Consider the following 27,987-nt stretch of genomic DNA (forward strand, 5'->3'; position numbering starts at 1 on the left):
GCACAAAGGATAGAGAAGGGTGTGTTGCAGAAACTACAGTGGTGCCCCGCAAGACGAATGCCTCGCAAGACGGAAAACTCGCTAGACGAAAGGGTTTTGCGTTTTTTGAGTCGTTCCGCAAGACGAATTTCCCTATGGGCTTGCTTCGCAAGACGAAACGTCTTGCGAGTTCTTGCGAGTTTGTTTCCTTTTTCTTAAAGCCGCTAAGATGCTAAGCTGTTAATAGCCGCTAAGCCGCTAAGCCGCTAAGCCGTTAATAGCCGCTAAGCCGCTAATAGCCGCTAAGCCGCTAATAGCCGTGCTTCGCAAGACGAAAAAACCGCAAGACGAAGAGACTCGCGGAACGGATTAATTTCGTCTTGCGAGGCACCACTGTAGCCTGCTGTACTATGTGCAGTGGTACCTTGGTACTGAAACGGTTTGGTTCCCGAACAAATTGGCTCCCGAATGCCACAAACCCGGAAGTGAGTGTTCCGGTTTCCCAACATTTTTCGGAAGCTGAACGACTGATGCAGCTTCCGATTGAGTGCAGGAAGCTCCTGCGGCCAATCAGAAGCTGCACCTTGGTTTTGGAACCGTCTCAGGAGTCAAACGGACTCCGGGAATGGATTACGTTTGAGAACCAAGGTACCACTGTATATTCATTACTCCATTTTGCTTCTGGCCCCATCCATCACTTGAACGTGGCCACCAAACGTTACATATGGCTCTCTGGCGGAAAAAGATTCCCCATCCATGGCTTAGAGTCAGTGCTTCTTCTTTTTCAGCTGGAGAATGCCAGGGTGCAGTTCTGGCATCTCTCAAGTGGGTGCCATTGCGGGCCGATGCTCCCTCTGCCTGCATCCTGCTTTTAAGTACTTCCGAGAAGCCCAAAACAACATTTCAAGTCAAAACAGAAGCTGGTCAGCATGTGCGAGTCTAGACTTGTTGTTTTTTGAGATCTGTGAGTCCACCTAGCTCCTAACTGCTCCTAGCCCTGATTGGTCAAGCTGTGAGGTGGAGTCAATTCATATTTCCTTTTCTTCAATCCATATCTCATGTAGCAGCGGCAGGCTTTAAGCTTTGCAGCAAGGCCTCTATCGTTGCACACACACAGGTTTCTGCAAGGGGCCTTCTGAGCTGCTCTAGCCATCCTCCTGAATCTCGGAGGAGGCAGAGGTGCATTTATTTGACCTGCACCAGAACCAGGGGTGACCCCCCCCCCAAACCAGCTAGAGAGACAGCATGCCGTGGTTTTTTTCTTGAAAAAAAAAGCACTGCTTATAGTCATGCAAAATCACCTCTTTTATGATTTGGCTGGGGTACAAATAAAAATATTATTATTATTAAAAACATGCTGCAAACTTAGCACAAAAAAGCCTGCTTGCCAGCCACTTATAGGTTTGAGTAAACCTGGATTTTCCTGGCACAGAACTGGTGGTTGTGTGGGTTTCAAGAGGTGCAGCCAGCCATGTCTTTACCCAGGAGGAACTAAAGTGGCAGGCCACTGAACGTCATGTTCTGCATGGCTCTGTATTAGTTTATTGGTTTTTCCCTGGTGAAGAAAAAAGCGGCTTCTGAAAAAATGTTATTTTAATTGCTTTAAAAGACTCGCCTAAGCAGCATATGGTGGCACCCTAAAGCATTCAGTTTTCATATGGTAATTAGGAACACTGTACAGAAAACCTCCACGTTTGCCTCCCAGGTAAACTAACAGACGAAAACCACGAGGAAGAAGAACGAGAAATGGAACTAACCTGTTGGATATATATGTCTCATTTTTAAATTGCATTTACATTTTAGGTCCAGCACAGTTGTCTTTAGTTGGCCTCAGTTCCAGCTGTAGGCTGGAATGTGTTCCTAGCAATAAACAGGGGCTGAAATAATTTGGTAATTCGCGACCTTTTGCTTTTGTGTTCAGGGCTGAGATAATTACGGTATAGACAATGAGATATAGACAACGCACCAGGCACCTTGGGTGATCATATCTGATCTCCACGCTGTGATAAACTTCCACCTGCTGATTTCAGGCTTGTTGCTGATAGCGCTAAAGCAGCCCAAATTCGGTTTCCCCCTGGCCACTTAGCAACTCTAGGTTTAAGATGAAGCACTGTCTGTCGTGACCCAGCCTACGAGACTTGGGACTCCGCTACATTAGCAAAGAAAAAAACGCTTTATATGCATTGTTTATACATTCTAACACTGTGACACCAGGTGGCGCTGCAGAGTCCCGTTTTTGCTTACCCGATTTCTCATACAAAGTTTGCAACGCGTTTAACTGAAACACTTCTTTCATGTGTCTAGATCCAGCCAGCCTTGGACTACCAGCAGCTGGGAATTGCCTCAGCAGGAGAGAGGACAGGCAGATCTATGACAAAAATCCTCAACCTGGTTTTAGACTACAACTCCCATCAGCCCCATCAGTCAGGAGTGATGGGAGTTGTAGTCTAAAACCAGGTTGAGGATTTTATCATAGACATGTGGCAAAGTCACTGTTTCCTCATTTCCTGGACTTAAGGGTTTTTTCCCCAGATTTCTCTACATTAAACTCACTTGAGAGAATTGAGTTTGAAACCTCACTCAGCTACAGAGCTGACTGACTGGGTGATTTGGGGTAAGTCATCATATCTCAACCGAATGTACCACAGAGACTTGTTGCTGAAAGGAAAAGAGGGAAAGAACCATGTGTGATGCCCAGAATTCTTCGGAGAAAGAGTAGGATATTGATAAATGTGGAGAAATAGCCTTTATCTCTCACCCTCGCCTAGATCACAAAATTGTTCCTTAGGAAAAATGAGATAATCCTGTGAATGTCAGGCTGGGGCTTTTAAGAAGAAGGATAAGATAGGAATTCATCCGGCAAATAAACTGACTCCCCATGCAGTCTGAGCTCCCATTGGAGAAATTTAAAGAAGCTACCATATGATGGATGGTTGTCTAATGTGAAAAGAGCAGAGTGTTATGTAATGGATTGAGTATCAGAATGGGGAAAATCTAGGATCACATCTCCATTAAAAGCTGATAAATTCACAGTGTTACGGGCTGCCAGGAGAATCAACTTGTGTGTGTTTAAAATTTGCCATTCTGTCATGACATCTTGGGAGGGTGGGTAAGATGCAAAGCTACTTAACCATTTTTTATTGCAAGAATGTTTGCTGGAATTTCAAATTCAGGATGCAATGCTATACACACTTAGTTGGGTGTAAGCCCCACTGCACACAATGGGTCTTACTTTTGAGTAAACATAGATGTTGTTGTTGTTTAGTCGTTTAGTCGTGTCCGACTCTTCGTGACCCCATGGACCAGAGCACGCCAGGCACTCCTGTCTTCCACGGCCTCCCGCAGTTTGGTCAAACTCATGCTGGTAGCTTCAAGAACACTGTCCAACCATCTTGTCCTCTGTTGTCCCCTTCTCCTTGTGCCCTCCATCTTTCCCAACATCAGGGTCTTTTCTAGGGAGTCTTCTCTTCTCATGAGGTGGCCAAAGTATTGGAGCCTCAGCTTCACAATTTGTCCTTCCAGTGAGCACTCAGGGCCAATTTCCTTAAGAATGGATCGGTTTGATCTTCTTGCAGTCCATTGGACTCTCAAGCATCGATGGGATTGCATTATTAACTATTTTCCCGCCCCCCTCAATATTTTCACTTATAAGTCCTCCTGAGTTAACTGTTGATGAGACCCCAGGTATGTACATAGATGGGGACCCAGGAAAGATGCTGAAAAGGAGGGAGGGTACCAATTGGGTAGCCATCTATGAAATGTGCCTGCCCACAGACCAAGAGAGATCATGTTCTGAAGCTGGGACGGAGAACCTGTAGCCTGCCAGATGTTGCTGGACTTCAAAGCAAACTTTTTATTTTGTTTTTCTCATCAATGTTCTGTAATGTGTTTTTAAGGTTTACACCACCCTGGGATCTCCTGATAAAGGGTAGTATATAAATTGAATTATTATTATTATTATTATTATTGACTCCCATTGTCAAAGGTCCCCTAGCCCTGCTCCCTTCTTTCTTAAAAAAAAAACTCACCTCAAGTCAATTTTCAAAAGCAACATCTGGAACTGTTCAAAATGTGAAAATTTTGCATTTATATTGAATTTCAACAGATAGCACTGTTCCAGCTTTTCTTATGATGCAGTACACATATTTCCATGAAGGGCTAATCCACACTTAGCTTCCCTCTGCTCTTTCCAGGCACAGTCTGAAGTTTAAAGCTCTGTGTCCAAACACCATCCCACCCCCCCGCCCTTTTGCTCCAAAGCTTTCCCTGCACAAATCTGCTCTTTAAACCTCAATTGGAGCAAATGTCAATCAGCAGAAAACCCCAACTAGCGTTTGCTCCGATTCAGCTTAGAAGAGCGGATTTGCATGGGGAAAGCTTGGGGTGGGGAAAAAACAAACTCAGACATGGCGTGTTAAAGCACAGACCTCTGCCTAGAAAGAGTGGGGCAAAAAGTAGATGTAGAAAAGCCCTAAGATAGGAACATGGGAATCTGCCTTATATCATAGAATCATAGAATTGGAAGGCACCCTGAATATCTAGTCCAGACATGCTCAACCGGTTGACAGCCATCGACAGGTAGATCCCCGGCGTGATCCTGGTCGATCGTGGGTGATCCTGGTCGATCATGGTATTAAATGAAGAGGGCTAGGAATGTCACCACCCTCTGCCCCAAAAGAAGCTCCCCAAAAGAAGCTTAACAACTCTTGGTAATCTCCCCCCGCTTCCAGTTAGCTGCCACCTTCCACCCACCCCACGCACGCTCCTCCTCCCTCCAATGGGCAGATCACCGTCAGTTTTTTTAATACTGGGAGTAGATCGCAGTCTCTTGGGAGTGGGACATGCAGGAATATGCAGCTGTCCCATATGGGGTTCGAACCTGCAACCTTGGCATTATCACCACCGTGCTCTAACCTGCTGAGCTATCTAGGCTGACCTCAATATTGAGTCAGACCACTGGCTCGTCTAGCTTAGAGTTATTGACTGACAGTGACTCTCTCAGAGTCTGGACTTCAAAGCCTAAATGTCAAGGTCTGAACCTGGGGCCCGATGATAATATCATTTTGGTGTGAGGTGAGGATATTTATAGCAAGAGTAATAAAAAGAAATTGTTATTTAGGGAAACTGAATTCTAAATTATATTCCAGAAATGTGGGAGATTTCAAGGGGTCAAAAAAAATGTACCGTGCTATATTAGAAACAAAAAAAAAAAAAATTGTTTTGATGAATTGGAAGAGCCACAAAAAGATTCCATTGAGTACATGGATTGATAATATGGGCAGATTCGCTACATATGAACGAATTGCATGTCAAAGCAAAATAAGAATGGATAAATATGAAGAAATCTGGAACGAATATTTAAGCGATAAGGCACATAGTGGTGGGAAGTAGAGGGAAGAGAGAGAGGTGAGAAAAATATTGTTTTAAAAGGTGTAGTCATGGGGGGGCCACTAGGGGGCGCATTGGAAGATGGCAGACAATACCATCTCTCCGACCCACACGGGGTAATTAAGAGGCTGTTATGGGAGTAGGCAGCCTCCCTTGTTGCCCCAAGGAAATGGGGAACACTGCCCTTGCCTGCTGTGCCCATAAATCACCCCCTAATTTGAAAGAAGGGGGTGAGGGCCCTAGGCAGAATGCCCCCGTGTGGACCTCGGCTCTCCTGGATGCTGTCTCTGATCGCGCACTAGCTGCAGTAATTTGGAATAATTAATTACAAAAGAAGCAAATGCACATATTTCAAGTGAAGAAGGGGAGTGAAGTCTGCTAATTTAAGTGACCTCTGCGAAAGAAGACGACGGGCTGGAGAAACAGGAATATTTTACGATGAAGATACACCAAAGGCAACGTTGTATGTTGACAACGGGGCTGAATGGGGGGGGGGGGACCTTTTTTACTTTCCTTCTATGTGATTTACAAGAACCCCTCCTCATTAAAACCGTCGGTTGAACTGACCCAAGCAGGATGATTAAGGTCCCTGTGGAGATAAACTTTAACCTAAAGTATGCTTTATGGAGACCGAGAAGCAATAAGAGCTTTTGGGAATGGCGCAGCAATTAATTTGGAGTCGCCATCTTGCCAAAGGATATACAGCCGGGAGGAAGAACGGATTTGTTTTCAGACTGCATTCCTAGTGAATCTCCTCAGAGGTTTTGAGAAAGGAGGCAGATTGGTGAAGATTAATGACGCTAAGACCGTTTTGATGTATGGAAGTTATATGGAAAACGTCTGGATATGGCTACTGGATAAAAATAATAATATCCACGCAGGATTACAAACTGTTCTAACCAGCTTGCGGAGACTATCAGAGGTCACAAAGAGAAAGGAAAAATATATGAAAATAACAACAAGAAATGTGGAAAAATAATAAGAAAGGACTGGATAGTACTGTGAACATGATAAGGTTAGATTTGTGGACATTAAAACAGCAGTAAGAAGCAAGAAGTTGATTGGATCCCTTCGGAACTTGAAATATGGGTACCCCCAACAAAAATTTAAAATTCGGCTGTGTAATTTGGAATTTATGTAATTTGGTTTGATTTGATGTGATTGGTCGGTTAATAAAAAATTATTCTTAAAATCAATTTCCAAATAAAACTTGTAAGGTTAAAAGGTGTAGTCATAGGTATATCAGTGTATCCAAATCTGAATTGTCAAATTGTGTTATTACTGTTATTATGGTTTTTGTTGTATGTGTCTTTTGCGGTTGATGTTTGTATCGAAAAATTGATTAAATACCGTATTTTTTGCTCTATAAGACTCACTTTTTCCCTCCTAAGAAGTAAGGGGAAGTGTGTGTGTGTCTTATGGAGCGAATGCAGGCTGCGCAGCTATCACAGAAGCCAGAACAGCAAGAGGGATTGCTGCTTTCACTGCACAGCGATCCCTCTTGTTGTTCTGGCTTCTGAGATTCAGAATATTTTTTCCTTGTTTTCCTCCTCCAAAAACTAGGTGCCTCTTGTGGTCTGGTGCGTCTTATAGAGCGAAAAATACGGTATTTTTTTTTTAAAAAGGACTGAACCCAGGGCCTTTTACATTCAAAATACAATATATGCTGTATTTCCCAAATCCTTGCAATTGCAACTGTTGGCAGAGCGAATTGCAGGCGAACTGATTTGCTCCTCTGTCCTGTAAACAGCTATAACAAAGCTGCTCTTCACTTACCGCACATTTCACAGCAATGGCCAACGGGCTTCAGGGGGTCCTTGCACATCACCTGTGGACATTGATTCCCAGACTTCTGGAGCAAGGCAGCACAGATTCTGTCGTGGTCCTTCAACAAGAGCAGGTAGATTACTCGGTGAAGAAAAAGGTTTCCGCCTGCACAAATGAACTGCTTTCCAGAGATCTCCAATGCTCAGACAAAGACTACTATACCCAGTGCTTTTTTTCCTGGGGGGGGGTTACGCAGGGGTACGCACCCCCCTAAACATTTAATCTGAATTTGGTCTTATTGAGGGGCAGGATTTCAATATGAGTAGGAAAATGAGAAGAAGAAGAAGAGTTTGGATTTGATATCCCGCTTTATCACTACCCTAAGGAGTCTCAAAGCGGCTAACATTCTCCTTTCCCTTCCTCCCCCACAACAAACACTCTGTGAGGTGAGTGGGGCTGAGAGACTTCAGAGAAGTGTGACTGGCCCAAGGTCACCCAGCAGCTGCAGGTGGAGGAGCGGGGAATCGAACCTGCACTCTTTCCTCCTGTGGTTTACAGCAACTGGTATTCAGAAACATTGCTGCCCCAAACAGTGGAGGCAGAACATAGCCATTATCACTGCCACTCTCTTCTCCTCAGCCACAACTGTCCTGAAATCACCCCTACAGAGCAGTTAGGCCGGGAGAAGGGAGAGCCTTTCTTTCAATTTCTTTGTCTGATGTACTGTTTTTGTGTATTCTGTTGGAAGCCGCCCAGAGGGGCTGGGACAACCCATTCAGATGGGCAGGGCAAAAGCTGCTGTTGTTGTTGTCTAATTCCAGCAAGGAAAATCTCTGCAGGCACACCTGTCCCCACAGGTGCCATGTTGGCAATCCATGTGTTTGGCTGGCAGTCTTGCGCCCTCATGGACATGTTTGTCCACCTAATGCCTCCCGTTTCTGTCAGAATTCTCTGACAGAATATCCCTACTCCTTTCTTTACTGAATTTATTGTTATTCACGTTTTATACTGTATTTTATGCTGTTTTTTGTTGCATCAATTAAGTGTTTTACATTTCTTGTTAGCCACCCTGAGCCCAATTTTTTGAACCGGGAAGGGCGGGGTATGAATAAAAATTTATTATTATTATTTATTATTACTGGTTATGCAGAAAAAGAACCCCAGAAGACTTCACTGGCTGCACTGATCCTTATATCTCTGCAAAGTATTCTCAGTGAATCAGCTTCAATAATCTAGCAGTATATAACTGTGCTCATGTGGGTTTTCAATAGGCCAGACTCCTTCAAACTCCTATCTTGAAGTCTCTTGATAACAGAACCTAGTGCCTCAGAGAATGCCCATGGCCAAGAACTTACCGCAGCATTTCCACATTCGCAGCCCGATTTGTCCGGGCACCTGGTGTTCGACAGCTGGAATGCCCCCTGTCCATGGAACTGTAGCTTTGCAGAAGAGCTCTGCATATACTCTGCCAGGGTGTTGTCACTGGTAAACTTCTAATTCCCGTTCAGGTGAAAGTGGCGGCAATGGGGAGGCAGGGGGAAAACAAAACTCAGAAATCAACAGTTCCCTCAAGAAAAATCACAAGCAACATGATCAGATTAAACGTACAGCTGTTTTTATGTCTAAGCATTGTAAACTGCTGTGATTCTGAAATAGCAACCAGCTGCTATTGGAAGGGAAGACTCTGTGACCTTGGATAAGCATCGAAACAACAGTGAGGGATAAGGCTTGATTCATGCAAATTAGGCCACTTGAAATCGAGAGTGTGCATGAACACAGGGAGGCTTTTCATGTGTGAAGGCTGCTTGACATGGTGATGTCGCTTTATCACAGTGCCAGAGAAAAGGATGTTTCAGACCACCAATGCGCTTAATACAGAGGTGGCTAACTGGCAGTTTGAGGTCTCGATCACAAGCAATTTTTTCCCGACCTTCCAAGACGGCACCGGAGGATGTGTAGCTCTGTGTGTGCATATATGTCTGTCTGCTTGCATGTGTGCATGCAAGAACAGAAGTGGATTTGGGGCATCACGAAGAGTGCGGGGCACTGGGTACGCAGCTGAAGAGTGTTCTTTTCAAATCTGGTAAGTGCTTGCCAGGCTTCAGCCAGGAGGCATGAGGACTCTGACAAGGTCCTAGAGTCTTCCTGCCTCCTCCCCCCAAACCGGGTAAGTGATTACCTGGGAAAGAGAAGGGAGAGCTTTAGAAGAGTTTGGATTTGATATCCCGCTTTATCACTACCCTAACGAGTCTCAAAGCAGCTAACATTCTCCTTTCCCTTCCTCCCCCACAACAAACACCCTGTGAGGTGAGTGGGGTTGAGAGACTTCAGAGAAGTGTGACTAGCCCAAGGTCACCCAGCAGCTGCATGTGGAGGAGCGGAGACGTGAACCCGGTTCACCAGATTACGAGTCTACTGCTCTTAACCACTACACCACACTGGCTCTCTTCAATAGTGGACCCTTCAGTAGTGAAGACTAGATCATGCCCTCCCCCAGAGCATGCTAGCTTAGCTGGCGTGGGCTGCTGCTTTAATCTAGCAGTAGGGCTATACCTGTTCCCCTCCCCAGGCGATTCACAGTGAATCTGGAGGAAGTTGCCCATCTCCACTCACAATCTTTTATTTTATTTTTGGAATCGCAAAACAGAAAATGGTGAAGCAGCCACGGTTTCATCTCAAAACGCACTGTTTTACCTGCCCCAGGACTGAAATGCTCCTGAGCCGTATGGCCTGCTCAGACGACTCGATGTTCACACGGAAGGACGTTTCGGGCGGAAAGATAACGTCATCGTACTGGCACGGGACTCTTTCTTCATCCACGGAGAAGATGTGTTTGCCTCGATCGAGGTTGTCCAATGAGGTTGCAGCACGCCACAGGGTGGGGTCGTACCACTGGAAATTATCTGCACTGGCAAAGGTGACTTCTGAAGCTAATAGGAGGGAGGGAGGGAGAAACTTGTGGAGTCTGTTCTGCTTCACTGATATTTATTCTTTTTATTTGTTTATAATTAATGCTAAGATTTCTTTTTTAAAGCGTGGCAAGTGCATGAGGTAAACTCACCCATCTGCATGGCCAGCCACTGCACATGGGTGACTTCCGATTTTCATAATTAAAAATAAATGAGAACAAGGACCCTAGGAATCACCCATGCCATATTGATATTGTAAATTGCAGAACAGAACCTCTAATAGCAAAGCTCATAAATCCACTAAAATTCCGATAATCTGAGCTTTCATTACAAATATAGCGCATTTCTAACTTATTTCAAATATTCCAGTATTCTTTTTTGTTCTCCATTGAATTTCCCATATATATATATATATATATATATATATATATATATATCGCTGAAGAATTGATGCTTTTGAATTATGGTGCTGGAGGAGACTCTTGAGAGTCCCATGGACTGCAAGAAGATCAAACCGATCCATTCTTAAGGAAATCGGCCCTGAGTGCTCACTGGAAGGACAGATCCTGAAACTGAGGCTCCAATACTTTGGCCACTTCATGAGAAGAGAAGACTCCCTGGAAAAGACCCTGATGTTGGGAAAGATGGAGGGCACAAGGAGAAGGGGGCGACAGAGGACGAGATGGTTGGACAGTGTTCTTGAAGCTACCAGCATGAGTTTGACCAAACTGCGGGAGGCAGTGGAAGACAGGAGAGCCTGGCGTGGTCTGGTCCATGGGGACACGAAGAGCCGGACACAACTAAATGACTAAACAACAACAAAATTTGTGTTGCTTGGCCTTACATAATATGGAGGGAAGTCTGCAATCATGGGAGCCACACTTTAAGGGGGACATTGACAAACTGGAGTATTCCAAGAGGATAGTAACCAGGATTTTGAGGGTTGTGGAAATCAAGTCGCTAAGAGAGCAGGTTGAATGAGCAAGTTATGTCTTGCCTGGAGACAAGAAGACGAAGGGGAGACATAATAGCAATCTTCAAATTATCTGAAGAAGGTGGAGCAGACTTGTTTCTCTATGGCTCCAATGAACAGGCCTAGAACAATAAGGGAAAGGTCGTAGCCCAGTGGTAGAACATCTGCTCTTATGCAGGAGGTCCCAGACTCAGTCCCCAGTATCTAAAGGAAGGGCTGGGAATGCCCACTACCTGGAACCTCAGAGAGCTTCAGTCAACCAGTATAGACCAGTGGATGGGCCAGTGGTCTGACAGCTTTCTGTGTTCCAAGGGAGGGAACCAGACTTTGCCTGGACATCAGGAGAGATGCCCTGATGTTAAGAGCTGTGGAACAGGCTGTCATGGAAGACATCGGCCTCTCCTGGTGGTATTTAAGAAGTTCTTGGACAGCCATCTGCCAGGGATGCTGCAGTTGAAGATCCCCCACTGTAAAGGGGGTTGGACTAGACCGCTGGTCTTCAATTGGTGGGTCAGGACTGTCAGTGTTTGTAAAAAAAAACAAAAAACGGTTCTGACCTCCCTTTGTCGCCTCAGCCTGGTCCTTGGACCCTTGTCATAGAACCATAGAATCATAGAGTTGGAAGAGACCACAAGGGCCATCAAGTCCAACCCCCTGCCAAGCAGGAAACACCATCAGAGCACTCCTGACATATGGTTGTCAAGCCTCTGCTTAAAGACCTCAAAAAAAAGGAGACTCCACTACACTCCTTGGCAGCAAATTCCACTGTCGAACAGCTCTTACTGTCAGGAAGTTCCTCCTAATGTTTAGGTGGAATCTTCTTTCTTGTAGTTTGGATCCATTGCTCCATGTCCGCTTCTCTGGAGCAGCAGAAAACAACCTTTCTCCCTCCTCTATGTGACATCCTTTTATATATTTGAACATGGCTATCATATCACCCCTTAACCTCCTCTTCTCCAGGCTAAACATGCCCAGCTCCCTTAGCCGTTCCTCATAAGGCATCGTTTCCAGGCCTTTGACCATTTTGGTTGCCCTCCTCTGGACACGTTCCAGTTTGTCGGCATAAAAGAGTCCACGAGAAAAGTATCCTTGCAGAGTACTTTCTGTTTTTATTCTTAAAAGTCTTTCTGCAAAAGCGACTGACCAACTATACACATCAACACTACCAGCTTTCACCAACCAACCAACCCAACAACAAGCTAACATTTCTCACTGTCTATATACAACCCTGTGCAGGCCGCTGACTCATGCTGACCCAGCTTTTTAAGCATTAAAGAAACAGAGGCTAATTTTTAGCCGTGACCCCCTAGTGGGTCACAGCTTGATCCAAGATGGGTTGCAACAGGAGCACTGCCACCATGCAAATATATGGTGGGCCCCTAAATGCATGTTTGGTTTAAAGGTGAGTCATGGGTCAGAAGAGATTGAAGATACCTGGACTAGGTGACCCTGAAGGTCCCTTCCAACTTTACAATGTTATGGTTATCTGTGCAAAGGTGGAGATGTCACTCCAGATGCTTTCTTCTCCCACACCCCCTCCATCTTCCCTCTCTCCCTTCCTTGTGAGAATGCACACAATGGGGGCTGAGGTCCATCCCTGTCTTGTTCCCAAGGAAGTTCAGCCTTGCTTCCCCTCTGGCCACTCTTAAGAGGAAGCAAGGTGCATTAACTGCACCTTTGATCTAGGTCAGTCTTTCTCAACCTGTGGGTCCCCAGATGTTGTTGAACTACAACTCCCATCACCTCTAGCTAGCAAGGCCAGAGCTCAGGGATGATGGGAGTTGTAGTCCAACAACATCTGGGGACCCACAGGTTGAGAACCGCTGATCAAGGTGATAGCCCACAGCTGATTACTGTGGCTTCATACATATTACCCATCTAAAGCACATGACTACTCCCCCAAAGAATTCTGGGAACTGTAGTTTGTTAAGGGTGCTGGGAATTATAGCTGTCAGTGTGGGATAGACACTTCCCAGGGTTCTTTGGAGAAAGTGATGTGTGTTGAATGCATGGTGCGTATGCAGCCTGGATTGGTGTGGTGTGATCCAGTAGTTTAGCTCTCAGTCGGTAGAGCATGAGACTCTCAGCCTCAGGGACGTGGGTTCGAGCCCCACCTTGGGCAAAAGATTCCTGCATTGCAGGGGGTTGGACTAGATGACCCTCATGGTCCCTTCCAACTCTACAGTTCTATGATTCCACGCGGCTATCCTCTGGTTTATTATCCCAGACATATTACAAGAACGCTGCACAGATCTTATGGAAGTCGCTGGGGAGGATCTTCCACAAACATCAAGTGTGAGTAATCCTGGGGAAAGCCATGGATGACGATAACCAGAACAACTTTATTAGCAATGTATCAGCCACTGGTTCCCCTGCCGCCGCCCCCACCCCAGACCTGGCTCTCTGCAAGTGCAATTGTAAACATGCCATGCACGAACTATATCCCATAGTTCCTCTGCTGGGGAATTTAATATGAAAATAAACAATACACAGGGGCAGCTGTACACAGTCTATTTGCCGAGGTTCATATTTAATTCATTAACAACTTTCTTCCCGTTCAATATTAACGAAGCTGTCACAGATTTGCGCATAACGCAGCAGGCCCATAAGAACGAAGGACGTCAAGGGCCTTGGTGTAGAATTTAGGTCTGACTTCTGGTCTCCTTAGATGGCATTGGGCCGTAGACATCCTGCCCACTCATCTACAGATAAAGCCTCAGCCTCTGTCTCCACACAACAGAGCTCCATACATGCACATCTCCCTGTGTGGAGCTCCGCCTGCACCATGCAGTTCCATCTGGATATGACAAGGAGATGCGGGTAAAGGGGATTCCCAGTTCACTTAAGCGGAGGGCTGCTGTTCATGGGCCATCCCATTCCGTGCACCGTGAGCAAGGCCGGATTTAGGTTTGATGAGGCCCTAAGCCAGCAGTTCTCAACCTGTGGGTCCCCAGATGTTGTTGGACTACAACTCCCATCATCCCTGAGCTCTGGCCTTGCTAGCTAGAGGTGATGGGAGTTGTAGTTCAACAACATCTGGGGACCCACAGTTTGAGAAAGGCTGCCCTAAGCTACTGAAGGTAATGGAGCCCTTTATAAGTCCAGCTGTCCTTTGTCAACAACAAATTGTTACCATTTTTTGTGTTGAATATATGCTATATGATAATTTATGGGCCTAACAGGTATCTAAAACCATTTGCACATGTTGCCATGCAGCCAGTCCATGCAGAATACAGGCACCCTATATATAGAAATGAGCAAACCAGTGATATTTTAGGGAGCAGGATAGCAGGCGGTGCCCTTTACTTACATCATAGGAGTCTACACAACACAAAACACTGTTGCTGTATGTAGGTTTTGTTTGTTTTTTATCTTATATTTTGGAAATGTACATCCAGTCCCCCCCTTTAATTGTTTGGGGGGCCCCCAAGAGAGTGGGGCCCTAAGCTATAACTTTTTTAGGTTATACGTGAATATGGCACTGGCCGTGAGGCATAAGTTCAAACATACCTAGCAGGAGGGAGTCATCGACATAAGTGCTGACATTCTAGTACAGGCAACTCCACATTTATGTGCATCTAGTAGACATGCAATCATGCACAGGCACATTGCACCGAACCCGGAAGTGCATTTAAAAACTGCAAAAATGGGCTATGGATATTGGGCGTAATATTTTAACTGCTGAGCAGGGAAAATTATGGAACTCAACAAGGAACTTCTTGGAATGTTACCAAATAAGTGAAAATACGCAACAACAACAAAATGCAATATGGATGATGCTTGACACCGGTCAAAAAATTGGCCAAAATGTATAAAAGAGGTTCAAAATTGTGCTAAAAATGTCTGGTTCATTTATTCATTTATGGGGGAAATGCAAAGGGGCAAAGGAGGTCTGGGAGATGGTGTACAACGAGTTAAAGAAAATTTTTAAAATTTACTTTCCCCAAGAAACTGGAAGCATTTCTTCTAGGTATAATTGGGAACGAATTACCAAAGAAAGCCCACAACTTGTTTCTATATGGAACGACAGCAACAAGGATAGTATATGCAAGATGCTGGAAACAGAGAGAGATCCCAGGGAAAGAACAATTGCTATATAAACTAACAATATGCAGAACTAGCCAGTATGACATCTAAAATAAGAAATCAAGATGATAAACAGATGAGGAGTGAGTGGGAACACTTGGGGGAATATTCGACCTAAAATATAAATTCCAGGTAAGGGGAACTTTGTGACCAACAGTTGACAATATTAAAAATACGAGAGTGTGGAAAATAAGGTGAATGAACTGGTGTATATGCAGCCAAGATGTGAAAAGAACTGTCATGGAATGCTTGGGTGGGAAGTCAAACAGAACTACTGTATAAGAATGGAAAACTGGAAAACTTAAAAAATAAAATAAAAATAAAAGTGGCCCTTGAAGAGATCGAAAAGGATGAAAAAGAGCACAAAAGCACCACCTGGCTGGCGGAAGTCCAGCCGTCATTAAATGGTGCTGTATAGCATTTGAAAAAAGGACACAGTGAGACAGCAGTATTTTCTGGATGGAGGGCAGCTCATTTCGAACTTCTCTCCTCTCCGGTATCTTTTATTATCCTTTGTTCTCTCCTCTCGCATGGCCGTTTGCCAATGTCTCACGTTACCTACATCCGGTCATGGCTTTAACCCACCCATCGCCATATAAGGTTATGCACTTAATACACTGCAAGGCACGGACATGCAGGTCACCGAGGTCAGCGAGGCACCAGGTGGCGCTACAAGTCTTTGCCATGACTTCATGGCTCCCACACCTGGCAACCCCACAAGTCTTTGCAAGTGCAATACCAGGAGCCCTTGCACTGACCGTTGAGGCCTAGTTTGGCATCTGGTAAGTGCTGTTGGTTTTCCAAAGGGTTTTCCAAAGGTTTCCAGATGTTTAGAGGGTGTTTGCAGGCTTTTCTGATGGTGTTCCCAATATATGCCATTTCACGTAAACAACACGCGGTGCCTCAGAACTTAACCCCCGTGGGAGTCGCCTGTATCCACAAAAAAATGAACCGCATCCAAAATAGTGTTAGGTTGTGCTAGTCCTTTGGACAGTGCGGGAGATGAGCAGAGGGAAGAGAGGCAGGGGAAGTCCCATTGCACAAGCGGAAGTCGTTTTGCTTGCTCGGTTATTTAGTTGGGTACCACCCATAGGTTCCAAGACTTGGCTCCAGATTAAGTTAAGCCCAATGCATCCTTTTTGTTATAGGCCTTGAATCCAGAGAACGTGGATTTCAGTCTCACTATGCTTGTACTAGACGCAATGGAAAGGCAAACAATGAGCATGATCCCACTGGGAATATTCCCCCATGTAAGCCGCACCGAAATGAATGCAACTCTCTGGCAAGAGCAAAACAACTCACTTCAATGGGAACCTCTGCGGAGACAGTCCTGGAGGAACGCCTGCAACCAACGCTTACCATTTCCTCCACCTCCTCCTCCTCTCTCTCTCTCTCTCTTTCCCCCCACCCCCAATTATGAAAAGGAAAGCTCTGACTAGTTTCGAAACTTTGGGGGAGGGGGCTCCAGGGGAAAGTTAATTATGACTGGGAGAATGACTTGTGAGCAGCAGCGTAACGGAGGCATATTCTCTCTGCGCTTAATTTGCATGACTAATGAACGGTAGGTCGAGCACAATACCTGTCTCACATCCTGGATCAAAACTGCCGTCGAAGGCTGCAAACCCAGCTCCGGGGGCCAGGATGAATTCTCCATCCAGTGGGATGTACTGAAAAAACAAACAAAAGGCAGAAAGGTTGCATCTTGAGGCTCTGTTCTGCCAGACGTTAACAACATTCTTACACGGCTCCTCTCCATAAATCCTTTCCACACTCGATGAGCTTTAATAATATAGGACTGTACCCAGAATCCTCTGTCCGGTAGCCCAAGGGCTGTTGGGTTAGTGGACAGGCGAATTTGCTTATTGCACAATGAAGGAACACAGCCGTTGTGCTAGCAGAAAACCATTAGGCAACTGATTGTGCTCTCTATTGCACAGCAAAGGTAACCTGCTTGCACATTTTCTGGTGCAATAACATTCCCTGGAGCAAAACATTTCATGTACTGCTACGTGACTTCAACTTGGCACTACATTGGGTGCAACCCATAAATTCATGGATTGATTCATTCCCAATGGCCAGCCCATGTAGTCTGAAGTGCAGCAGAGTCCCATGCCAAGCCAGAGGACTCAAAGTTTGCACAAATATGATGCTGACTTTTGCTGTCTGGGTGTCAGAGGGCACATCCACTCTTCTGCTTGCCCCATGCTTAGAAAGCATGGGTCCAAGAGGTTTTCTGCTGGCTCTGTGCTTTGTAGACATGGGTCCAAGAGGATTTTCGTTTGCCCTGCTGCAATCCCCAGGAAAACATACTCTTTACTGCTAAACCGGAGCAACCATCAATTTGCAGAAAACCCGGTGGACGTTTCCTGCGATTCAGCAGTAAAGAACAGGTTTTCCCAGGAGAAAGCAGTAGGACAAGTGCTCCCTCCTCGCCTGTCTCATGCTCTCTCCTTTCCTGTTGTGCTGAGATTCTCGCCTTTCTGTTAGGGAGCAAAGGGAAGGTTGTTATTGCTTTGCAAACCAGCTCAGTGATGAAGCACGTCCAGTGCATGCAGAAGTTCAAGATAGCAGGTGGTAGAAAAACCATTTGCCTAAGACCCTGGAGGATCCCTGCCTGTCAGGGTAGACCATGGGTAGGCAAACTAAGGCCCGGGGGCCGGATCCAGCCCAATCGCCTTCTAAATCCAGCCCATGGACGGGCCAGGAATCAGCGTGTTTTTACATGAGTAGGATGTGTCCTTTTATTTAAAATGCATCTCTGGGTTATTTATGGGGCATAGGAATTCATTCATTTTTTTTCCAAAATATAGTCCGATCCCCCACAAGGTCTGAGGGACAGTGGACCGGCCCCCTGCTGAAAAAGTTTGCTGACCCCTGGGGTAGACAATCCCCAACTAGACAGAAAAGCTATCTGCTTTGGTGATAGCCTGCTTCTAGACAGAACTGGACTGGGTCACTGAGGCCCAGGATCGTTCGTGTAGCACCAAACCGTGATTTGGCACGATGTCTGAATCAGGGCAGTATTTCTCCAAAGGTCAGACTCAGTGCTACCACAACTGCACTGTAAAATTTCAAAACCCATAATAGGGCAAGACCTTGATTAGGCCAGCCAAAAGTGTCACAAAACAGCACACCAGCTTTTGTATTCTAGATGGCAAAAGCTTGCACACTGTTTTGGAACATTTTAGCTGACCTAATAACCTAATACGGATTTTCGAATTCTCCTCAGGGGCCAACACGGCTACTTTTACCACAAAGTTTGCAATAGTTTGTGTCAGATGTCATTGGATGAGGAGTTTGGATTTGAGATCCCGCTTTCTCACTACCCGAAGGAGTCTCAAAGCGGCTAACATTCTCCTTTCCCTTCCTCCCCCACAACAAACACTCTGTGAGGTGAGTGGGGCTGAGAGACTTCAAAGAAGTGTGACTGGCCCAAGGTCACCCAGCAGCTGCATGTGGAGGAGCGGAGACGCGAACCTGGTTCCCCAGATTACGAGTCTACCGCTCTTAACCACTACACCACACTGGCTCTCGTCTCTGGATGATGACTCCCATCATGGCTGCCTACTGACCATGGGAATTGGAGTCCCAAACATCTGAATGGTGAAAGTTGGCTTGTATATTGAGCACATTTGGCAGGGCAGCATAAATTGGGCAGCGGAGGGAGCCCACTTTGTCCTCGCATAACCACCCAATGTGGCAACAGGCTAATCAGAGAGAGAGAGGTTCACCCACAGGTCCCGGAGGGTTCAAGCCCAAGTCTTCCCAGTTTCAAAAGTATTCAGGACACCACACCGGAAAAAAGCTGATGGGAAAAGGGCAGGGAAGAATTAAGTTCTTAAAGCAGAGGCCTTTCGATCAAATGCCTCCTGCTATGCAGTCGTTTTAATTTGGTTCCTCCGAGCCAAAAGCTCTCTCTGCTTTGCTCTGCCTGCAGTCGTGCCAGAGCTGTCCTGCTCTCCTGTCACAGACTGCATCATCAGAGCATGCTGTTCTGCAATGCTGGAAGCACTTGGGAGTGCTGCAAAGAGCTCATTTGCAATCAAGCCTCTGTGACGGCGCTGATTGGGCCCCGAGTTCCCTTCTCCCGCCATAAAGCGAGAGCGAGAGCCATTTAGCTAGCCTGGCGCTGATTAAGGTGCCTCTTGGGGGAATGTGGGACTCTTAATATAGAAGCTTCCAGCATGTCTCTTTGCCCTGGACCACATCTCTGGGATTAGAACTGGGGAAGGAAAAGAAGAAGAAATGTAGATTCTGCTGTTACCCAGTTAATTACTTTCGGTCTGTTTCGAGCTGCCTTCGTCTGTCCTCGCCAGCGCTCACCTGCAGGTGGCAGCAGTTGGTCAGAGCTATCTGTACTGCCTAGAATGAGGCGCAATTTCCCTTTCCAGCTGGGGGAGGAAAAAAGGTAATTTAAGGATAAAGAGGCTGGGCCTGTGTCTTCTGGCTACCAATTCAGAAAAACCGTAGACCTTTTTCATATGTAGGGGAAATTGGGCATGATCAAAGGGAAGAAAGGAAAGGGGTGCTGAGACCATAAGCTGCACTTGTGGGCTCGTGCACTAGCCGGCATGTTTTTTTTAATGTTGTGCAAGAGAGAAATCCAAGGCAAGAATTGCGCTAGTGGAAACGGTGTGTTGCTAAGAACCGTCTAGAACAGCAGCATAGCGGACACAGCAGCCTGCAGCTGGGAAAGCAGCAAAGCAGTTGAGCTCCCTGTTGCATCTCCTTTCCTCTGGTTACATTTAATCCTTGCTGTGTGGTGAATGTCAGAGATGGAGAACTTGTAGCCCGACAGAAATTGGTGGACCCCAATTCCCATCAGCCCAAGCCAGCGTGGCCAATGGTCTGGGATGGTGGGAGTTGTTGTTGTTGTTTAGTCGTTTAGTCGTGTCCGGCTCTTTGTGACCCCATGGACCAGAGCACGCCAGGCACTCCTGTCTTCCACTGCCTCCCACAGTTTGGTCAAACTCATGCTGGTAGCTTCAAGAACACTGTCCCAACATCTCGTCCTCTGTTGTCCCCTTCTCCTTGTGCCCTCAATCTTCCCCAGCTTCAGGGTCTTTTCCAGGGAGTCTTCTCTTCTCATGAGGTGGCCAAAGTATTGGAGCCTCAGCTTCAGGACCTGTCCTTCCAGTGAGCACTCGGGGCTGATTTCCTTCAGAATGGAGAGGTTTGCTCTTCTTGCAGTCTATGGGACTCTCAAGAGTCTCCTCCAGCACCATAATTCAAAAGCATCAATTCTTTGGCGATCAGCCTTCTTTCTGGTCCAGCTCTCACTTCCATACATCACTCCTGGGAAAACCATAGTTTTAACTATACGGACCTTTGTTGGCAAGGTGATGTCTCTGCTTTTTAAGATGCTGTCTAGGTTTGTCATTGCTTTTCATGGTGGGAGTTAGAGTTCACCAATGCCCAGAGTGCCCTAAGTAGGTACCCCATCCTGATATTCACGCTGGAACGTGCGCTGAGGAGGGTGACCATGATGGTGAAGGGCCTGGAAACCAAGCCTTATGAGGAAGGACTGAAGGAGCTGGGTATGCGTAGCATGGGAAAGAGGAGGACTGAGAGGAGAAAGGATAGCCAAATATCTCTAGGGCTGTCACATGGAAGAGGGAGCAAGCTTGTTTTCTCCTGCTCTGGAGGGTAGGACTCGAACCAATGGCTTCAAGTTACAAGGAAAGAGATTCCGACTCAACATCAGGAAGAACTTTCTGACAGTAAGAGAAGTACCCAACCACAACCAAGAAATGTCCATTATATTCTCATATATTAACTGCAAACCTCTTAAGAGGTTCTTCCAGCAAAGGCACTGAGATCAGTTCTTTATGATTTACGCCTTTACTGTTATACCACACAGTCTGTTGGGCCGGTTCACAACATTTCGTATGTCCTTATAAAACCTCTTTCCTCAAAGTACGTGGAGTGACAGTCTTTTTTCACCGCCGGTTCCTTGGACGTACGGTAACTGTCCATAAGCTGCAAAGTAGCTTTATTAATTAAAATAAAATAAAATAAAAACTTAGGTCTGTTGTTCTTCTGCTACTGTAGCCATCCCAAATGCATATAGCATAACAAACTGAAATTGTTCATCTCTCTTCATTGCCTCTTGCCCTTTTCTTACACAAGCTTGTGGACTTCCACAGGCGAGACATTGCTGGTAACATCCTCTTCAAGTCCAGAGGACTCCCTATGCAATTTTCGTGCTCAATTTTACCTCCTTACCAAGTAGCATTGATTGCAAACAGCATCTCCAAATGGACCTAAATGTGGAAGTTGACGTCTGGAGTCATAATGACGTCAGGTTATTGGCAGGTGAGAGGCTCCTCCCACTTGCCAAAGATGGCCCATGGAGGGTGGAGGTAAGGATTTGACCTGCCAGCCAGCTCCAGCTTCCCATCTTTACTCCAAGACAGTATGGGAAATATTTTATTTTATTATTTTATTTTATTATTTTTAAATTGAATAAAACTGTAACTCCCAGACCCAGCTGCTTGCCATCGGGCTTAGCACCTGGCTGAGCATGACAGAGCCCAAAATCAAGCGCTGGACCCAAGCCTTAACTTTATCCAATTTATCTAAGCCGTTTTTCACGCCATCATGCTGACTGACTTGAATCACCGCAGCAATGCATTCTGCTCTGTCCTCCTGAGAAGTCTTAAGATACCCTGAGCTGTCAGCATCCTTCTGTTGGCTGTCCATAGCTGTGACCGTGGCAGCGCTCATAAATCTCTGCGCAGGACACCGTTAACACTGACCCACCATTTCAGGAAAAATCTGCCTTTCCGTGATTTATAGCAGGAGCTTCAGAGATCAGAGGCAAGGAGAGACTTTGCTGGGTTCTTTACAGCTCCAGAAAGGGGGCTCACCCCCACAGGCTGCAGGGAGCCTGCTCTTGCAGAGAACAGAACCGCCTGGAGAGAAATAAGGAGACAGGGGGTTCCGAAGCAAGCAAGACATAAAGTGACCCAGGGGCGCCATTTTGGATTTCAGCAGGGAGGTGGGAAACGATGGGAGTGGAGCAAGATAGGGGGAAAGGTTCAAAGGCTGTAGTGCCTTTGTTCATCAGAGAAGACCTGTGTGCCCTGAGAACATTTTTTGCAGCTACTCTTTATACTGCAACATATTAATTTATTTTATTTACGAATTGTTTCAAACGAAACACCTCGCAGGAATGGAACAATAAGAACATCAACCATGAATACATATATGTACAGCCGTTTCATATATAGTAGAGCATGTTGTTGTTGTTTAGTCGTTTAGTCATGTCCTACTCTTCGTGACCCCATGGACCAGAGCACGCCAGGCACTCCTGTCTTCCACTGCCTCCCACAGTTTGGTCAAACTCATGCTGGTAGCTTCAAGAACACTGTCCCAACATCTCGTCCTCTGTCGTCCCCTTCTCCTTGTGCCCTCCATCTTTCCCAGCTTCAGGGTCTTTTCCAGGGAGTCTTCTCTTCTCATGAGGTGGCCAAAGTATTGGAGCCTCAGCTTCAGGACCTGTCCTTCCAGTGAGCACTCAGGGCTGATTGCCTTCAGAATGGATAGGTTTGATCTTCTTGCAGTCCATAGGACTCTCAAGAGTTTCCTCCAGCACCATAATTCAAAAGCATCAATTCTTCGGCGATCAGCCTTCTTTATGGTCCAGCTCTCACTTCCATACATCACTACTGGGAAAACCATAGCTTTAACTATACAGACTGTGCTGGTCCTGGGAGTTAATCAAGAGGCAAGGTCCAAGTCCAGTCCGTGGTCAATGAAGCAAAACGAAGGCAGTCTGTAAAAGTCGAAGCTGGGTGCTGGGCAGGGTTCAGGCAGGGGCTGACAACCAGCAACGTTGCTCCAAGACTGGGGCTGGCTGGCTTTTATCTGCCCCGAGGCATAGGGCGGCCCCGATCCTCTGGTGACTCACCTCTCCTGGCCTGGAGGTGAGCACTCCTCCTGTGGGAACTTAGTTCCCTCCGCCTCTCTGCCCTGAGCCTCTGCAGCTCAGGAGAGGCTGGAGGGTTATCGGACCCAGAGGCAACCTCAGCTTCCTCTGACGGGGCTGAGAGCGGAGCACCTGCAGGCAATGGGTCCTCCATTATCTCAGGAGCCAGAGCAGACTCAGCTGGTGCCTGCACCTGAGGATCCAGCACAGGTGAGGACCCTTCAGGCTCATGCCCCAGCCCCGGCTCAGCTGGTTCTGGAGACGGGGGATCCTGTGCAGGCTGGGATTCCTCAGGTTCAGCATCTGAATCCCAGGCCATCACACAGACCTTTGTTGGCAAGGTGATGTCTCTGCTTTTTAAGATGCTGTCTAGGTTTGTCTAGTAGAGCATGGGGCTCTTAATCTCAAGGTTGCAGGTTCGAACCCCACATTGGGCAAAAGATCCCTGCACAGATGACTGTCATGGACTGGCTGGATGCAGAAGAAAGGTGGCAGGCACCAGCTGGGGAACCAGCAAAGGAAGAAGGCTCAGAGCCAGGGGATTGGTGGTGGGACAACGATGAGTGGTCAGAGGGAGAAGAGGGAGCGGACTGGGAGGAAGAGGTGATGGAAGCTGAAGAGGCAACAGGGTTTAGTGAGCAGGAAGAGGCTGGGGTAGAGTATTGGCAAAACCTATTGGTGTTTCGCAACTTTCTGACTAGTTGCAGGGCCTTAGCCAGACCTAGCAGAGTAAACGCAGAGTTCACGAAAGCAATTGGCAACTTGGCTGCAGACAGGATGGACGAAGCAGGAACCAGGAACTTGTAGTTAGGTGTTTATTATATACAGCGGACTATTTACAGGAACAGAACAGAACACAGATCTTTGACTAGCTCTCTCTCACACAACTCTCAACTCCTGAACTCAACCTCATACTAACACATTCCAGTTAGTAGGCCATTAATAATTATTCCCCTGAGAAAGCTTGACCAATCATGGAGCTGTCTCCATGCCTCTGTATCACCAGGCAGACTTACTCCTTCACATTGCCTTGGCTGTTGGCCAAACCCTAATTGACTCTGTGTGCGTAGCTGCACGTATTCAGATTCCCAACAGAGAGGACAGTCCAGACTCAGAGGCAGAAGAAGAGAGGGGCCAGGAGACAGAGATGAGGCAGGCTGCTGAAGAAGCCAGGGAACTTCCCTCTTCTTGCTGTGACCAGTTCCTTTCCTCACTGGTCTCCCAAGAGTAGACCCATAAAATCCACAAACATTCTGAATTTACACTGTGCAAGTAGAAGTGGATAGCCAAGGAAGACGCTCTATTCCACTGCAAGATTCTGCAGATGCATCTCTATTTTAAAATCATGAATTACAGCCTTGGAAGAACACTAATGAATATTATTAATTGGAGTTAATTGCAATGCAGCAGATATGAATAGTCATAATTGCGGCATATAAATATTCAGCGTGTTTACTTTAAACATATAGATAGTTTTATTGCACACTCTGAATGTTCTACCCAGGATGAATGTGCTATTTTTAGGGATCTCCATATTTTTTTTAAGAATGACAGAATTCTCTCAGTTCTCCCTTTGGCAGTAAATGCAAAGCCCTTCTGCCACTAGCGATGGTGGCTATGCTCTGCCTCCAAGGCTGGCCCAAGACATTTTGGCACCTGAGGCAAACCACAAAATGGTGCCTCCTTTGGCCAGGGAAGAAGGAGCGAGTGAAGATCTACATCAGAAGGAAGAGGAGAATAAAGACATTGGAAAGGAGGAGGGAGTGAAGATCTACCGTATTTTTTGCTCTATAAGACTTACTTTTCCCCTCCTAAAAAGTAAGGGGAAATGTGTGTGCATCTTATGGAGCGAATGCAGGCTGCGCAGCTATCTCAGAAGCCAGAACAGCAAGAGGAATTGCTGCTTTCACTGCGCAGCGATCCTTCTTGCTGTTCTGGCTTCTGAGATTCAGAATATTTTTTTTCTTGTTTTCCTCCTCCAAAAACTAGGTGCGTCTTGTGGTCTGGGGCGTCTTATAGAGCGAAAAATACGGGTACATTGAGAACACAGGGGGAATCAAATCAACCTCACCTGGGGGTTAGAGTGGGAATCAAAGGCTGTTGGGGGGGCACTCTGAATCATGCCATGTGGGTGCAGAGCCTAGGAGAAGCCAGAGGGCAGCCCCAGCCATTTCCTCCCTGGGAGGAGACCAGCAGCACCTCCTATTCACCAAGAGGCAGATCAAGTTTCCAAGGAGCCCAGCACACCACAGCTATCACTGTTCAGACTTCAAGGATGAAACAGAATCCCATTGCCTCTCCCGTTGTGACAAGCTCCCTCTTTCCCTGGGTCTCCAAGAACACACAGGATAATGAGGAGAGCAGAACAGAGACCAGAAGTGTAGACACACTGCCTGGGAAACATCCAGGAGAGGAGGAGTCTTACAAAGGGTGGAAGGCAACTGGCAAGTCCCCCATAGGGGCTACTGGGAAGGGTTGCTGGGTTGCACATTTGTTTCCTCGAATAGTTAACTTCACTGGCAACTGCCTCTGCTTCTTCACGCTGACCTGGCTTGCTTCTGGCTGTGTGGATCTGGCTTGCTTTCCCTGCTCACAACATGTGAACCGCCCTGAGACCTCTGGGTATAGGGCGGTATATAAATTCAATCAACAACAACATTGAAGGAACAAAGCAGGAGCACCAGCAATGCGCTCATTCACAGTAAACCACAGTATGGTGGAAAGCTTGGCTTATTGTTGCAGGTCAATGCAGGCTGGAGGAGAAAGAGAGAATTCAGATATGTAAACAGGAGCTGTGATCTGTACACCTCTGCAAATGCACTTGGGCAGGTTTTAATCTTCCATTAGCAAGAATGTGGCTGATGGCTCTAAAGGCATTCCTGTTAGAATCCCACTAGCACAGCTATGTGCCACCAGCCAGCCAGCCCCCCCAAACATGGATGAGGCTGGACGCACTGAAAGGCATTAATAAACAGATAAAAATCCCAGTAATGATGAAGCTTAATGGCTTTTACTGAATGAGCAGAACAGGCGCAGCCTGCCAGATTCCATAAAAATGACCAGGCAATGTGTTGCAGACCGTGGTGGCGCAATAAATGACCAAAGAACCAGCAGTGCTAGGCTGAAGAAATTCTGGTGTCACTTGAGATCTGGAAGCGATGAGATGGCCTTCTTCCTAGAAACACTCCTGCCCTCTCTGAGAGCTCAGAATTCTTTGACGGGGTGTGTCAGTCATGGGATTCCACAGAAGCCACGTGCTCGGCGTCAGGAGCAAAGTGCCTGGACCCAGAGGAGCAGGTGGCAATTTGCTGCCCTTTGAGCCACCAGGACTGACTGCCAGAAAAGACAACTGTGGTTAATTTATTGCCAGCCAAGAGCTGGCTGCTGAGAAGTGTCTGCTTCTAGCTACATACTTTATATTCCGTGCCATTAACAGAAATGAGGTGCTTGGATTCTGCAACTCTGTGTCTGTGGCTGAGTGCGAATGGTCACTTGAGAAACAGACCCTTCCAGGAAGAGATGTTGTAGAATTTCAGCGGAAACAGGAGTGGAAACTGTTGGTGTTCACTTACTCCTCCCATGTCCAGAACAGAAATCAATCCAGCAACTACGATCAATAATTGCTGTTGCTGTTTTCAGTCCACAAAGGATACGTAATTGCTTACTCACTCCCCCATCACCCGTCCAATTTGCATTGTGTTTCCTTTGCGCTGAAATGGATGGTGTCGAATAGCGTAACAATAACTGCATGAATTATGTGCAATTCCACCAGAGTGGACTGCAAGGTAAATAATGTAGTTTTTGTCAGAAGCCGGACTGCAGCAGGAAAGAAACAGCACTGCTTATGAGGAACATAGGTCAGGACTGAAATCAGTATCATAGCTATGCATGTATATATCCATATATTTCATTCATTTATTCATGCTCTACAGCAGTCGTCGCCAACCAGACCCCCTCCTGGTGCTGTTTGACTTTGCATTCAACATGCATCTGTACTCAATATGCCAGAGGATTTCAACCGTTTTTGAGTCCACAGCTCCCTTGACCAACTACATTCTTACTGCAGCACCCCGTGGGGCTCAGGAGCCCACTTATTGTTGGACTTGCGTTCAGCCGAGCTGCTCCTCTGGTCGAGTCCTCCGACGGTGATTAACGACCTGAGCCTTTGATGAGGTGCTAGGCACATTCCCTCATTACGCAGAGTATCCAAGCAGCAGCGAAGGACAAAAAATATGAGCTACATTGCTAAGAGTTTTATTTCTAACTACGCAGACAGAAATGAAATATACATCCTCTCTCTGTGAAAGCCGAGAGGCAACTGGAACAAAGGAACAGGAAACCAGCAATATCAACATCTGTCTCCCCTCTCCCATGAGACTCCCAACAGTCTGGAATCTCTGGAATGTAAACAGAGTCTTGTGACTCCAAGCACTGTAAAGGTAAAGGTAAAGGGACCCCTGACCATTAGGTCCAGTCGTGACCGACTCTGGGGTTGCAGCGCTCATCTCGCTTTATTAGTCGAGGGAGCCAGCGTTTGTCCACAGACAGCTTCCGGGTCATGTGGCCAGCATGACTAAGCCGCTTCTGGCGAACCAGAGCAGCACACGGAAACGCTGTTTACCTTTCCGCTGTACCTATCTATCTACTTGCACTTTGACGTGCTTTCGAACTGCTAGGTTGGCAGGAGCAGGGACCGACCAACAGGAACTCACCCCGTCGCGGGGATTCGAACTGCCGACCTTCTGATCAGCAAGTCCTAGGCTCTGTGGTTTAACCATCAGCGTCCCAAGCACTGTACAGTGGCACAAACAGAAACCCAACACTTATGTCACCCCTTGCCTGCAGAGCTGGCAGCCTCTCAATCTTGTTCAAACACCCTCCCTTGTGGAGTGTTCCCTCAGCCTCCTCTCCTCTCCCCTCTCCTTGGAAGTCCTATGGGCAACCGCTGCTGCTGC

At 46.6% G+C, this 27,987-nt stretch overlaps 1 protein-coding gene across 1 annotated transcript in view; it reads right to left on the reverse strand.

Annotated features, from left to right (window-relative positions):
* Positions 1-27,987, reverse strand: part of AMN (amnion associated transmembrane protein) — a 77,490-nt gene that overhangs the window by 17,482 nt on the left and 32,021 nt on the right. The window contains exons 4-7 of the mRNA XM_080982005.1: positions 16,682-16,769; positions 9,829-10,064; positions 8,490-8,627; positions 7,144-7,252 (exon numbers count right to left, since the gene is read on the reverse strand). Coding sequence (XP_080838131.1) covers positions 7,144-7,252; positions 8,490-8,627; positions 9,829-10,064; positions 16,682-16,769 — 571 coding nt within the window. The remainder of the gene's footprint in view (positions 1-7,143; positions 7,253-8,489; positions 8,628-9,828; positions 10,065-16,681; positions 16,770-27,987) is intronic.

This window comes from Podarcis pityusensis (assembly GCF_964106645.2).
Source record: "Podarcis pityusensis genome assembly, chromosome: 1".
In the NCBI taxonomy this organism is placed as follows: Eukaryota; Metazoa; Chordata; class Lepidosauria; order Squamata; family Lacertidae; genus Podarcis; species Podarcis pityusensis.